The following is a 14,145-nucleotide window of genomic DNA, read 5'->3' as shown; positions in this document are numbered from 1 at the left end:
AAGAGAGACAGAGGGAGACAAGTTGTCATGTCTCTCACCCCCGTCCCAACAGGTCTAATTAAGTGCTACTTGTCTCATTAAAATTCAATTTAGTGGCCAATGGAGCATTGCCTTGTCATGTCTCCATACCCCTCCTCTCCTCCTCCCCCCTATGTATCTCCTCCTCAATCTACCTTCTCCTCCTCTTTTCCCCTCAACCTCTCCTTTCCTTTCCTTCGCCCCTCTCCTCAACTACCTTCCATCTCTTCACCCTCTCTCCCCCAGAGAGCAGTCGACCCGAGAAGAGAGAAATCAGGTGCCCTACCCCAGGGTGTGATGGGACAGGTCATGTGACCGGCCTCTACCCCCACCATCGCAGCCTCTCAGGATGTCCACACAAGGACAGGATTCCCCCAGAGAGTACGTACACCTTCACCTAGTAGCTATAACCTGGTACCTAGAACATAGACCTAGTACTTACATCCTAGAACCTATACTTTAAAGCCTAGTACATATACTAACCTAGAACTCAGACTCTAAAGCCTAAAGTACCTAAAACCTAGTACATACCTTAAACCAAGTTCTTAGAACCTAGGACCCAGTAACTAGAACCTAGTAGATACATAGAACCTAGTGCTCAGTACCTATAGCCTAGTACCTAGAACATACTTTGTACAGGATTGGAAGGAAGAACACAGGATCCCCTGGAGAGTAGGTGAACCTTCCCCTAAGTTATAGAACCTAGAACCTGAAACGAGTACCATACCCTTACAAAAAATAAGTATATTAAAGTATACTATAAGTATACTAAAATATGGATAGTACACTTTTAGTTCACTTTTGATATACTTTTAAGAAGTATACTTAGATAATAGTTCACTTTTGATGTACTTTTAAGTATGCTTTGAAAATAGTTCACTTTTTATATACTTTTAAGAAGTATGCTTTGAAACATAAAATTGTATACATTTCTTCTGGAGTAGGATGTACGTTTTCTATTATTATACAGCAAAAACAGTCAAAGTAATTTTTAAGTACATTACAGGTTAAATTCTTTAGATCCATCTCATTCTAATTATTCATGTGTAGGAAAATCTATTATGCATTGCACATTGAATCTTTTTTTGTACTGAAGCTGTAACCTTAATTACTGCAAAAACCTTTTGAAGCCCTATAATCTTATACTAATAATTATCAATTGGAGTATTAATGGAAAAAACTAAAAAGCTACTTGAGAAAGAAGCAGACAGAAGGGTTGCATTATACATTTGAAGGTTATACTGTCAAACTGACTGAAGCACGAAATAAGGACATGAAAAAATGAAGATAGCGTGGCTCATTGACTGGTCAATTCCCATGATGCAAGGCGGTAAATAATGTAAGAATTTGCTAAGTTTGCCGTTTGTTCGAAATACAAATGTAACTTCATGAATTTTGTTTTTTTTATGTGTCTGCTTAGAATGTAGTGTTTTGTTGCGTGGTAATTGTCATTGTTGTGCCGGTTTACCATTGTAACCAAGAGTTAAATGAGTGTTACGTTTCATAAGAGGAGCTGGATTATTTCATCTTTTGTGTATACACAATAATTAGCTTCTTTCAGCTAAGGATCTGCGGTGTTACTTGGCGACGCAAGATCAGCGGCGTGTGAAGGGCCCCTAAACATTTAAATATATTAGGAAATCAGAGTAAATTGACATTTATTAAGTTAACTTCTTGACGTACTTACATTAATTGAAAGTGCACTTGTAAGTATTGCAAAGTATACTTTGAAGTACTTTAAGAAATATACTTTATGAACTGAAAGTGCACTACACAGGCTACTTTACAGTATTCAAAAGTAAACCTCAAATACACTATAAGTGTACTTTAAAGTGTACTAAATGACCTAAAAAGTGGGCCAATTCAGTTTACTTAGTACAAAAATAGTATAGAAATAAGTACACTTTAAGTACTTAGTAGCATAGTAGTATACTCTTAAGTACCATGATAATAGTATACTTTTTATGCTAAGTATACTTACAAAATAAACATGAAGTATACTTCTTTTTTGTAAGGGTACCTATTAGGTAAAGACAGCATTCCTCCAGTTCTGAGTGTAACCATGGTTTCTCCCTCCAGTTCTGGCCATGCATGAGAACGTGCTGAAGTGTCCGACTCCTGGCTGCACTGGTCAGGGACACGTCAACAGCAACCGCAACACTCACCGCAGGTATCCCCGGGGTGTGTGTGTGCGTGGGTGTGTGTGTGCGTGGGTGTGTGTGTGCGAGGGTGTGTGTTACATAGTCTTGGTTTTCTTACGGTATTTCCTGTCCCGCACTCGACCAATCTTTCCTGTGACTCCTCCCAGTCTGTCAGGCTGTCCAATCGCTGCTGCCGACAAGCTTTCCAAGGGCAACGACAAGCAGTTGCTGCCTCAGCCAATTGGAGAGCACCTCAAAGGAAGTCCAACCAATGAGCGCATACTGAGGTGAGGAAGAGGAGAGGGTTTTGGGAGGAAGCTTATATGTCTCCTGGTCCATGCAATGTACGAGAGTCTGGTTAGGACCAGGCTACATGAGCAGGCCCAGTCACCCCATCTCTCTCTCGTTCCACCCCTCTGTCCCCCCCCCCCCCCCCCCTCTCTCTCTCTCTCTCTCTCTCTCTCTCTGTCTCTCTCTCTCTCTCTGTCTCTCTCCCCCATCCCCTCTCTCTCTCTCCATCTCTCTCTCTCTTTCTCTCCATCTCTCTCTCCATCTCTCTCTTTCTCTCCATCTCTCTCCACATCTTTCTCTCTCCATGTCTCTCTCTCTCTCTTTCCCTCATCTGGTCTCATCATGACTGCAGACTGCACTGAGGTATTCTATGCTTCTCTCTGGTATGTTAATTAGTAATGCAGCCAATAAGCAAATTATTCGTAGCTGTGGGGGCATTGTGAGGATTGGGGGAGAAATTAATTGCTTTCCTGAGGCACCTTAGTGGTTGAAGCACGCCAGCCGGATGAAAACCTCATATGGAGGGTCTTGTTGTGGTCATTGTTATGCTAATGAGCTGTCCTGTGTGGTTAGAACACACAGACACTTCTAGTAGCCCTCAGACTTCTAATAGAACACATGGAACACATGGAACACATGGGGCAGACTGACAGCTGGCCAGAGACTCTCTGCCTCCACTAAGAGCACATGTGTGTCTGAGAGTGTGTGTGTGATGTCTGAGTGTGTGTGTGTCTGAGTGTGTGTGTGTCTGAGTGTGTGGGTGTGTGTGTGTCTGAGTGTGTGTGTGTGTCTGAGAGTGTGTGTGTGATGTCTGAGTGTGTGTGTGTGTGTGTGTGTGTCTGTGTGTGTGTGTGTGTCTGAGAGTGTGTGTGTGATGTCTGAGTGTGTGGGTGTGTCTGAGTGTGTGTGTGTCTGAGTGTGTGTGTGGTGTGTGTGATGTCTGAGTGTGTCTGAGAGAGTGTGTGTGATGTGTGAGTGTGTGTCTGAGAGTGTGTGATGCGTGAGTGTGATGTCTGAGTGTGTGTGTGGTGTCTGAGTGTGTGTGTGGTGTGTGTGTGTGATGTCTGAGTGTGTTTGTGAGATTTGTGAGCGTGTGTGTGAGATGTGTTAGTGTGTGTGTGTGGTGTGTGTGTGTGTGTGTGTGTGTGAGATGTATTAGTGTGTGTGAGATGTGTGAGTGTGTGTGTGTGTTGGGGCTTCTCCTGGGATTCTGTTCTGAAAGACGCCAGCTCTCCAGGAAAGTGAGAGGGTTTTAAAGCTCATAAATGCTCTGCTCTACAACATGCCCTCAGCTGATAAGAGCTTTTAATCCTGCCCCACTCCTGCTCAGTATCATTCTTCTCTCTCTTTACCTCTCCCTCTCTCTACCTCTCCTCTCTCTACCTCTCCTCTCTCTACCTCTCCCTCTCTCTACCTCTCCCTCTCTCTACCTCTCCTCTCTCTACCTCTCCTCTCTCTACCTCTCCCTCTCTCTACCTCTCCTTCTCTATCTCTCTCCCTCTCTTTTTTTTCCCTCTCTCTGTAAGAAGAAATACAATATCATGTATATTGTGAGTAAGATGTATCAAACTGTGTAGTAATAGTGCTTTTTCCCCCATCCCAACTATCTCTCACCAATCCCCCCTCCCCCTTCCAACTTTTTCTCCTCCCCCTCCCCCGTCCCGCTCTCCCCTCCCCCTCCTCCCCCTTCCAGACCCATGTGCTATGTCAAGCATGTGGAGGGGTCCCAGCTGGGTCCCCCGTACCCCAGCCTGTCTCCCAGCATGCCTAGCGTGGCTAGAGCTAACCTGGCCAGGGAGCTGGAGAAGTACTCCAAGGTCTCCTTCGACTACGCCAGCTTCGATGTGCAGGTGTTTGGGAAACGCATGCTGGCTCCAAAGATGGCGGCCGGCGAAAGCTCACCGAAAGCCTTCAAATGTATGCAATATCCCTCAATAATCAGCCACACTTCATGTTAAGGTTACCTACCATGTAACTACATACCCCTTCCCACTCTCCTCCCCTCCCCCCCTTCTCCCTCTCCTCCACCAGCTAAACACTCGTTCCCTAAGTCCTCCTCCCCCAGCCTCAGCCTCCACAGTAGCTATGGCAACAGGAACTCCTCCTACTCACACGATGCCGAGGAGGCACACATGGCCGCCACCGCCATCTTGAATCTGTCAACGCGCTGCTGGGAGCGTCCAGAGAACCTCAGCACACGCAGCACCCTTACGCACCCCAAGGTAGCCTCCCTCCCTCCCTCCTTTCATCCCTCCCCCTCTCATCCCTCCCTCCCTCTCATCCCTCCCTCCCTCTCATCCCTCCCCCTCTCATCCCTCCCCCTCTCATCCCTCCCTCCCTCTCATCCCTCCCCCTCTCATCCCTCCCTCCCTCTCATCCCTCCCTCCCCCTCTCATCCCTCCCTCCCTCTCATCCCTCCCTCCCTCTCATCCCTCCCCCCTCTCATCCCTCCTCCCTCTCATCCCTCCCTCCCGCTCATTCCCTCCCCCTCTCATCCCTCCCTCCCTCTCATCCCTCCCTCTCATCCCTCCCTCTCATCCCTCCCCTCTCATCCTCCCTCCCCCTCTCATCCCTCCCTCCCTGTCATCCCTCCCTGTCATCCCTCCCCCTCTCATCCCTCCCCTCCTTCCCCCTCTCATCCTCCCTCTCTCATCCCTCCCCCTCTCATCCCTCCCTCCCTCTCTCATCCCTCTCCCTCTCATCCCTCCCCCTCTCATCCCTCCATATCTCTCATCCCTCCCTCTCACCCCTCCCCCTCTGATCCCTCCCTCTCATCTCTCCCTCTCTCTCTCATCCCTCCCTCTCATCCCTCCCCCTCTCATCCCTCCCTCTCTCATCATTCCTCTCTCATCAATCTCATCCCTCCCTCTCATCTCTCTCATCCCTCCCTATCTCATCCCTCCCCCTCTCATCCCTCCCTCTCTCATCTCTCCCTCTCCCCTCTCATCCCTCCCTCTCTCATCATTCCCTCTCTCATCAATCTCATCCCTCCCTCTCTTATCCCTCCCCTCTCTCATCCCTCTCATCCCTTTTCCTCTCATCTCTCTCATCCCTCCCTCTCTTATCCTTCCCTCTCTCATCCCTCCCTCTCTCATCCCTCTCATCCCTTTTCCTCTCATCTCTCTCATCCCTCCCTCTCTTATCCTTCCCTCTCTCATCCCTCCCTCTCTCATCCCTCTCATCCCTTTTCCTCTCATCTCTCTCATCCCTCCCTCTCTTATCCTTCCCTCTCTCATCCCTCCCTCCCTCATCCCTTTCATCTCTCTCATCCCTCCCTCTCATCCCTCCCTCTCATCCCTCCCTCTCTCATCTCTCCCTCTCATCCCTCCCTCCCACCCTCCCTACCTCTCATATCTCCCTCTCTTATCCCTCCCTCTGTGACCCCTGTATGACCCCTATGTGACCCCATGTGACCCCTGGCTACAGAATGTGGACATTGAGGTGGATGAGAATGGAACTCTGGACCTGAGCATGAAGAAGCCTATTAAACATGAGGGCTCCAGTCCAGGTGTGCTCTCTCCTGACCCCACCTCCTCCTCCTCCCTCCACCTGACCTTGCCTCTCCTAGGCCACACCCACAAGCAAGAGGAGTGGGAGGGGCCTCTGGACTACACTAAACCCAACCGCCAGAGAGAAGAGGACATGGAGGAGGTTTGTTCTCTAAGTTTGTACCCTGCCAGGTTCTCTAAGGTTCTACCCTGCCAGGTTCTCTAAGTTTCTACCCTGCCAGGTTCTCTAAGGTTCTACCCTGCCAGGTTCTCTAAGGTTCTACCCTGCCAGGTTTTCTAAGGTTCTACCCAAGCATGTTCTATGATGTCCAAGATTTTAATTCAAAGGTATGTGTGTGTGGTGACCTTCAGATGGAACACACAGGCCAGTCCTGTGCCTCGTCAGATCCTGAGGACTGTGAGGCCTGGGAGGACAGGGAGTACCCTGGCGATGTCACTTCCCCAACTTCAAGATCAAGTTCCAACCCAAGGACTGCAAGAAAGACCTTCTTCTGTAAGAGATCCCTTTCACACACACACAGACACACACACCTCCTCATCACACACACTCCTCATCACACACAGACACACACACTCATCACACGCAGACACACACACTCCTCTTCCTCTGACCTCACTCTATCTTCCTTTCACCTCTCTCCTCATCTCTCTCCTCCCCCTCTCTCGCTGCTTCTCCTTCTCTCCTCTCTCTCTCTCTCTCTCTCTCTCTCACGCTCTCTCTCTCCTCATTTCTCTCCTCCCCCTCTCTTGCTGCTTCTCCTTCTCTCCTCTCTCTCTCTCTCTCTCTCTCTCTCTCTCTCTCTCTCCTCTCTCTCTCTCTCTCTCTCTCTCTCTCTCTCTCTCTCACGCTCTCTCTCTCACGCTCTCTCTCTCCTCCTCTCTGTCCTCCTTCTCTCTCCTCCACTCTCCTCCTCCTCTCTCTCCCCAGGTGTCCCACCCCTGGTTGTGATGGTAGTGGTCATATCACTGGAAACTACGCCTCCCATCGCAGGTAGGACACCCAGTGTAGAGACTCACACCCACACCCAGGGTCAGAGGTCAGGGGTCAGGGTCAGGGTTAGACGCAGGTAGGGTAGATTACACCCTCCTCCTAGGCCTCCTGCATGACAGAACCTGTGGATCTCTCTGGGGTCAGGGGACAGGCCTCCTGCATGACAGAACCTGTGGATCTCTCAGGGGTCAGGGGTCAGGGGACAGGCCTCCTGCATGACAGAACCTGTGGATCTCTCGGGTCAGGGGTCAGTTCTCCTGCATGACAGAAACTGTGGATCTCTCTGGGGCCAGGGGTCAGGGGTCAGGCCTCCTGCATGACAGAACCTGTGGATCTCTGCCTGGCTGCTCTCTACCTGCTCCTGCTGACTATTACTGTCTTCCTCTCTCTCTCCTTATCTCTCTCCTCCTTATCTCTCTCTCCATTTCTGTCTCTCTCTTTCTGTATCTCTCACTTTCTATCTCTCGCTTTCTGTCTGTTTCTTTCCTTCCCTCCCCCCTCTTTCTCTCTCTTCCTCTCTCTCTCTCTCTCTCTCTCTCTCTCTCTCTCTCTCTCTCTCTCTCTCTCTCTCTCTCTCTCTCTCTCTCTCTCTCTCTCTCCCCATCCCTCTCTCCCTCTCTCTCTCTCTCCCTCTCCCTCTCTCCCTCTCTCTCCCTCAGTCTCTCTGGGTGTCCTCTTGCTGATAAGAGTCTTCGTTCCCTCATGGCGGCTCACTCTGCTGAACTCAAGTATGTGTGTTCTCCTCTTCCTCCTTCTTTTCCTCCTCTCCTTGTCTTCTACACTCTCTCTTCTCTTCCTCCTCTCCTTGTCTCTACACTCTCTCTTCTCCTCCTCCTCCTCTTCCTCCTCTCCTTGTCTTCTACACTCTCTCTTCCTCCTCTCCTTGTCTTCTACACTCTCTCTTCTCCTCCTCCTCTTCTTCCTCTCCTTGTCTTCTACACTCTCTCTTCTCTTCCTCCTCTCCTTGTCTTCTACACTCTCTTCTCCTCCTCCTCCTCTTCCTCCTCTCCTTGTCTTCTACACTCTCTCTTCGCTTCCTCCTCTCCTTGTCTTCTACACTCCCTCTTCTCCTCTTTTCCTTTGCTCTTTCACCTCACTACCATGCTAATGCTACACACTTCTATCATGCTACCATGCTAATGCTACACACTTCTATCATGCTACCATGCTAATGCTACACACTTCTATCATGCTACCATGCTAATGCTACACACTCCTATCATGCTACCATGCTAAGGCTACACACTCCTATCATGCTACCATGCTAATGCTACACACTCCTAGCAAAGCTACCATGCTAATGCCACAGACCACAGTCATGCTAACATGCTAACGCTACAGACCTATCTAATGTTTCAATGAAACTATGGCTCCAATGCTAACGTGATACTGCTCCAGACCTCTATCATATAAACATGCTAATGCGACAGACATTCATTGAAAAAACTACGGACCTCCACCATGCTAATGCTACACAGCTACAGGGTGCTTAAATGTGTCTAATATGAATGCATCTGCTGATGATGCTCCCCCCTACCCCCCCAGGTGCCCCACCCAAGGGTGTGACGGCTCTGGCCACATCACCGGAAACTACGCCTCTCACAGGAGGTAGGACTGTTGGACACCTGCACACCTGCATGGACACACATCCACACTCGCTAACACACAAATAAATAACAAACACTTACAGGCAACACACACTCATACCCCCCCCCCCCCACACACACACAGACACACACACAAGGTCAGAGAAGTCTAGAGACAGATAATGTTAGTTGGAGACAGGATTCACACACATGCACACACACACACACACATGCACGCACACAAACATGCACGTACACACACATATCTCACCAGCACAATTCAGGCCTGTCTGGGGATGATCTCAATTTCATTTGATTTAATTCTAATCAAATTTGATTCTAATTTCAGAATATATCTGGTTTCCTGTAGTGTTTCCTCCAGGCTCCTCCTCCTCAGCAGGGTTAAGGCTGTTCCTTTACCAGACTTTTTTATCGGCTTCATACTTTGTGTTTGCAGTTTGTCTGGCTGTCCGCGTGCCAAGAAATGTGGAGTAAAAACCGCCCCCAGCAAGGACCCGGACGCCCCCGAGCTCTTAAAGTTCGTACCGCTCTGAGACACACATACCTCCAGCAGACAGACAGGGGCTCTGAGACACACATACCTCCAGCAGACAGACAGGGGCTCAGAGACACACATACCTCCATCAGACAGACAGGTGCTCTGAGACACACATACCTCCAGCAGACAGACAGGGGCTCTGAGACACACATACCTCCAGCAGACAGACAGGGGCTCTGAGACACACATACCTCCAGCAGACAGACAGGGGCTCTGAGACACACATACCTCCAGCAGACAGACAGGGGCTCAGAGACACACATACCTCCAGCAGACAGACAGGGGCTCTGAGACACACATACCTCCAGCAGACAGACAGGGGCTCTGAGACACACATACCTCCAGCAGACAGACAGGGGCTCTGAGACACACATACCTCCAGCAGACAGACAGGGGCTCTGAGACACACATACCTCCAGCAGACAGACAGGGGCTCTGAGACTCACGTACCTCCAGACAGGCGGCCATCTTGGCTCACCCAACCCCTCTCAAACATTGCATATTGATGACATCATCCATGGCCACACAGGCATTTAGGCTATCTGACTGTAGTTGATGGTAGAGTATTGCAGCATAGATCTCAAAGACAGAATATCAAATCCCCCCCCCAAAACAACAACAGTTACTACCATGTAACTACATAGCGATACCGGTAGTAACAACATTGTAGGTACATAGTTACACTTTATTACGGTTTAGCGGTAATAGTAAAACTTGATATGCGGGAAATTGGGCTTTTCAGGGGTTAGTAGATGCTAACGTCGACCCCCCACACCCTCCACCCTCATTCCCTTCTTCCACACCCTCTGCCCTCCCTCTCCTCTGCTCCCTCTCCTCTCCTCCCTATCCCTCTCCTCCCTATCCCCTCCTCACTATCCCTCTGCCCTCCCTCTCCTCTCCTCCCTATCCCTCTGCCCTCCCTCTCCTCTCCTCCACACCCTCTGCCCTCCCTCTCCTCTCCTCCCTATCCCTCTGCCCTCCCTCTCCTCTCCTCCCTATCCCTCTCCTCCCTATCCCCTCCTCACTATCCCTCTGCCCTCCCTCTCCTCTCCTCCCTATCCCTCTGCCCTCCCTCTCCTCCCTCTCCCCTCCTCCCTATCCCTCTGCCCTCCGTCTCCTCCCTCTCCTCTCCTCCCTATCCCTCTCCTCCCTATCCCCTCCTCACTATCCCTCTGCCCTCCCTCTCCTCTCCTCCCTATCCCTCTGCCCTCCGTCTCCTCCCTCTCCTCTCCTCCCTATCCCTCTGCCCTCCCTCTGCCCTCCTCTCCCTCCCCGCTCCTCCCCCTCCCAGTAGATGCCCGGTGCCTGGCTGTGACAGTCTGGGCCACATCAGTGGGAAGTATGCGACCCACCGCAGTGCATATGGCTGCCCCCTGGCGGCACGCCGGCAGAAGGAGGGTGTTCTGGGCGGAGCCCCGTTCAGCTGGAAGGCCTTCCGCGCTGAGGGCCCCAGCTGCCCCACACCCGCCTGCGACGGCTCCGGCCACGCCAACGGCAGCTTCCTCACGCACCGCAGGTGAGCCACGCCCACACAGACCATGCGCCCACTAGGACCATGCCCACTATGACCACGCCCACTATGACCACGCCCACACAGGCCACTCCCACACAGGCCATGTGCCCACTATGACCACGCCCACTATGACAATCTACAAGCCCTGATCTTGACACCTGATCTTGACCCCTGACCCTCTCCAGCCTGTCCGGGTGTCCCAGAGCCTCCTTTTCTAAGAAGAAGAGCAAGTTCCCTGGAGAAGACTTCCACTGCACCAAGTCCAGGACCAGCGACGGTAAGAGTGTGTGTGTGTCTGGGTGTGTGTATGTGTGTCTGGGTGTGTGTGTGTGTGTCTGTGTGTGTGTGTGTCTGGGTATGTGTCTGGTAGGGGTGGAACGGTACACTGAAGTCACGGTTCGGTTCATACCGCGGTTCAGACATCACGGTTCGGTACGAGTTCGGTACAACGGAGGGAAAAGCAAAACAAACCAGGTTCCTCTACGAGTGAATACGGGCGCATTGAAGATGACATGTAAATTCCGATTGCATCAGTGATTTTTTCGTCCCTATTTGTATGTGTATCTAATGGCTGGTTAAGCACTGTAGTGAGGAGAAGTTGGTAAAAAATTTGTCTCGTTCCAGTGATTGGCACACCTGGGTGATGGTGTCGGATATTTTTTGTCATTTAGCACTCGCCAGATGCGTTATATGCGTTAGCATGTTAGATGTATTTCCACTCACATACCCCACAACTGCTGAACAACGCCGACACACAGTGCTTGTCTTATCCACCACTCTCTTGCCTGTACTACTGTAACTAAATGGGAAACCAAAGTTTTCCCAAACTTGCAATCTTAAAGAGGCCGGCGCGTCCTCTATCTCTCGTGGGTCGCCACCACTCGCCACACTCGTCCATCTCTGACTCACGGCGGCGCCAATCAGAGCTTCAGAGCTACAGATTAGATGTCCCTAAAGAACACGAGTATCTAACAGTAGTTCCGCATTACATTAATTAATTTTTAAGTTTTATTTATTTTTATACCGTGTATTCTCCGTGTAATTTCATGCACCGAACCGTGACGCCCGTACCGCTTCGGTTCAATACGAATACATGTACCGTTCCACCCCTAGTGTCTGGGTGTATGTCTGGGTGTGTCTGAGTGTGTCTGTGTGTGTGTGTGTCTGTGTTTGTGTGTGTGGGTGTAGGGTCTTCTATACTATACTATAGTCTAACTCTACTCTACTGTACTCTCCTTTTGTCAGTCCTGGATAAGGATGAGGACATCCAGCAGCTGAACAAAGAGATAAACGACCTGAACGAGTCCAACTCTGAGGTGGAGGCAGACATGGTTAACTTGCAGACACAGGTGTGTGTGTGTGTGTGTGGGGGGGGGGGGCATAATCATGGCCTATATGGTCCCTCATGTGTAGTGATGATGTGATGATGGAATGATGCTGGGGTCCAGATCTCGTCCATGGAGCGCAGCCTGCAGAGCATCGAGCAGGACAACAAGATGATGGAGGAGCAGAACGAGGCTCTGTTCCTGGAGCTGTCTGGTCTCAGCCACGCGCTCATACACAGCCTGGCCCACATCCGCCTGCCGCACCTGGTGAGACACACACACTCACACACACAAACACATGCACGCACACACACTCACTCACACATGCACGCACACACAGTCATCCACAGTCACACAGCACTCGAGAGGCTCATGATTGGTTATTTGTCCCTAACCCTAACCCAGAAGGAGCCAATCACCGAGCAGAACTTCGACCGCTACGTGTCGACGCTGACAGACATGTACAGCAACAAGGAGCGCTTGCAGAGCCCAGAGAACAAGGCTCTGCTGGAGACCATCAACCAGGCAGTCAAGGGCATCAAGGTCTGAGGAGGGTGGGGTGGAGGGGGTCAGGGGTCAGTGTTGAGGGGTTTAGAGTCAGGGTTTGGGGGGGACATCATGGTCTAAGGGGGGGGGGGGGGTCAGGGGGTGGAGGGGGGTGAAGGGAGCGACACAAGAGACTTTACAGTATCATAAAGGTGAATACTTAAAAGGGCATTCAGGTTTTCTAAACAGCAACTTTAAAAAACCCAAACCAGAACCAGGACTAGAACAAGAACTAGTAATATAAATAGAACCAGGACCAGGACTTAACTAGCTGCTTCTGGTCTGGAAGGAGGATGCAGAGAAGAAGTAAAGAGGATGTGAACCTCACCCTTCAACCTAATCCTTCATGTCCAACTGAATGAAGAGAGTCTGGATTCCCATTGGCTGTCACTGTAGCTGTTAGCTGTGTCCTTCCTGTCTTAGAAGCTTAGAGGAAGTGGTCTCCATGGACACCATGACTCATAACAGGAGAGCATCAAGGCCACAGGGAAGGATGGAGGGATGGAGAGATGGAGGGATGGAGAGATGGAGGGATGGAGAGATGGAGGGATGGAGAGATGGAGGGATGGAGAGATGGAGGGATGGAGGGATGGAGGGATGGAGAGATGGAGAGAAGACTTGAAGGAGAGCAGGTGGCTGTGTGATCATGTGATCATGTGATCATGGGCAGTAGGGAGGGCAGTGAGGACTCTCCAAGTAGGAACACGCACATACACACACATACACACACACACACACACACATACCAACAACACACACATACCAACCACACACACACCCTGATAGGCCTTGAAGAAGAGACAGAGATGACGTCTAGAGCATGACGTCATCATCTTAGTGATGTTCCATCTGGCACCCCTGCCCCCCCCCCCCCCCCCTGCACCCTCCCCTGCAGACACTCATACACTCCCAGTAGAGGGGAGTGGCTGGTGTGTGGATGATGGAGGAGGGCAGTGAGAAAGTACCCCTGTCACTCTCATTGAGTCATGGACATGGTCATTTGCACTTAATTTCACTGAATAGTTTGTGGTACAATAATTAGTTGTAGGACTATTTAAATTTGTGAAACGCTTAAAATGTAATTTATTTGCTATTTATGTTATTATTATTATTATTGATGTTTGTTTGTTAATTTATTTGAATTATATCTATTTATTATGTTTATTGTTTTGTAAAGGGAACTTGTCAGGGAGAAATCAGGACTCCTACACATTAAGAAGATAAATTAAAAACTGACCACATTTAATTATTTTATATATATATATATTTATATCTTATTTTATTTTAAATACTTTTAATATACATTTTTAAGTGCAGATATTTTACAACTGACAAAAGTTTTGATAATTTTATAAACATTTTTTTTATTTTGTTTTTAATTTAACAATTTTGTTTACAGTACCTCCGTCTCTCTGTGATCTTTAAGTACCGCAGGGAGCTCCTGACCCCTGACCCCTGAGAGATACTCCTGGAGAATAAGAAAAGTATTTATTATTTTGTATTTAGTATTTATTAGATATTTAAGAAGGTTTCTGTGATGTGTTTATTTATTTGGTTTGGATGGGTGACAGCCGAGTCCCAGCTGGTCACATGAATAAAGACTACAGATCCCAGAGCAACACTAACCTGTCTGATTAAAGACTACAGATCCCAGAGCAACACTAAC

General features: G+C 49.5%; 1 protein-coding gene across 1 annotated transcript in view; it reads left to right on the top strand.

Annotated features, from left to right (window-relative positions):
• The window catches only part of myt1b (myelin transcription factor 1b), a 19,582-nt gene extending 7,100 nt beyond the window's left edge, over positions 1-12,482 (top strand). Inside the window, 17 exon segments of the mRNA XM_067239426.1 lie at positions 265-399; positions 2,098-2,188; positions 2,327-2,446; positions 4,144-4,367; positions 4,482-4,672; positions 5,877-6,101; positions 6,311-6,395; positions 6,398-6,452; positions 6,888-6,950; positions 7,610-7,678; positions 8,496-8,558; positions 8,994-9,074; positions 10,390-10,611; positions 10,794-10,885; positions 11,854-11,957; positions 12,057-12,200; positions 12,339-12,482. Coding sequence (XP_067095527.1) covers positions 265-399; positions 2,098-2,188; positions 2,327-2,446; positions 4,144-4,367; positions 4,482-4,672; positions 5,877-6,101; positions 6,311-6,395; positions 6,398-6,452; positions 6,888-6,950; positions 7,610-7,678; positions 8,496-8,558; positions 8,994-9,074; positions 10,390-10,611; positions 10,794-10,885; positions 11,854-11,957; positions 12,057-12,200; positions 12,339-12,482 — 2,108 coding nt within the window.
• Positions 12,483-14,145: the final 1,663 nt, after the last annotated feature.

This window comes from Osmerus mordax, chromosome 7, assembly GCF_038355195.1.
Source record: "Osmerus mordax isolate fOsmMor3 chromosome 7, fOsmMor3.pri, whole genome shotgun sequence".
NCBI lineage: Eukaryota > Metazoa > Chordata > Actinopteri > Osmeriformes > Osmeridae > Osmerus > Osmerus mordax.
Note: the sequence above shows the minus strand (reverse complement) of the source record. Positions and strands in the feature narration are given on the sequence as shown.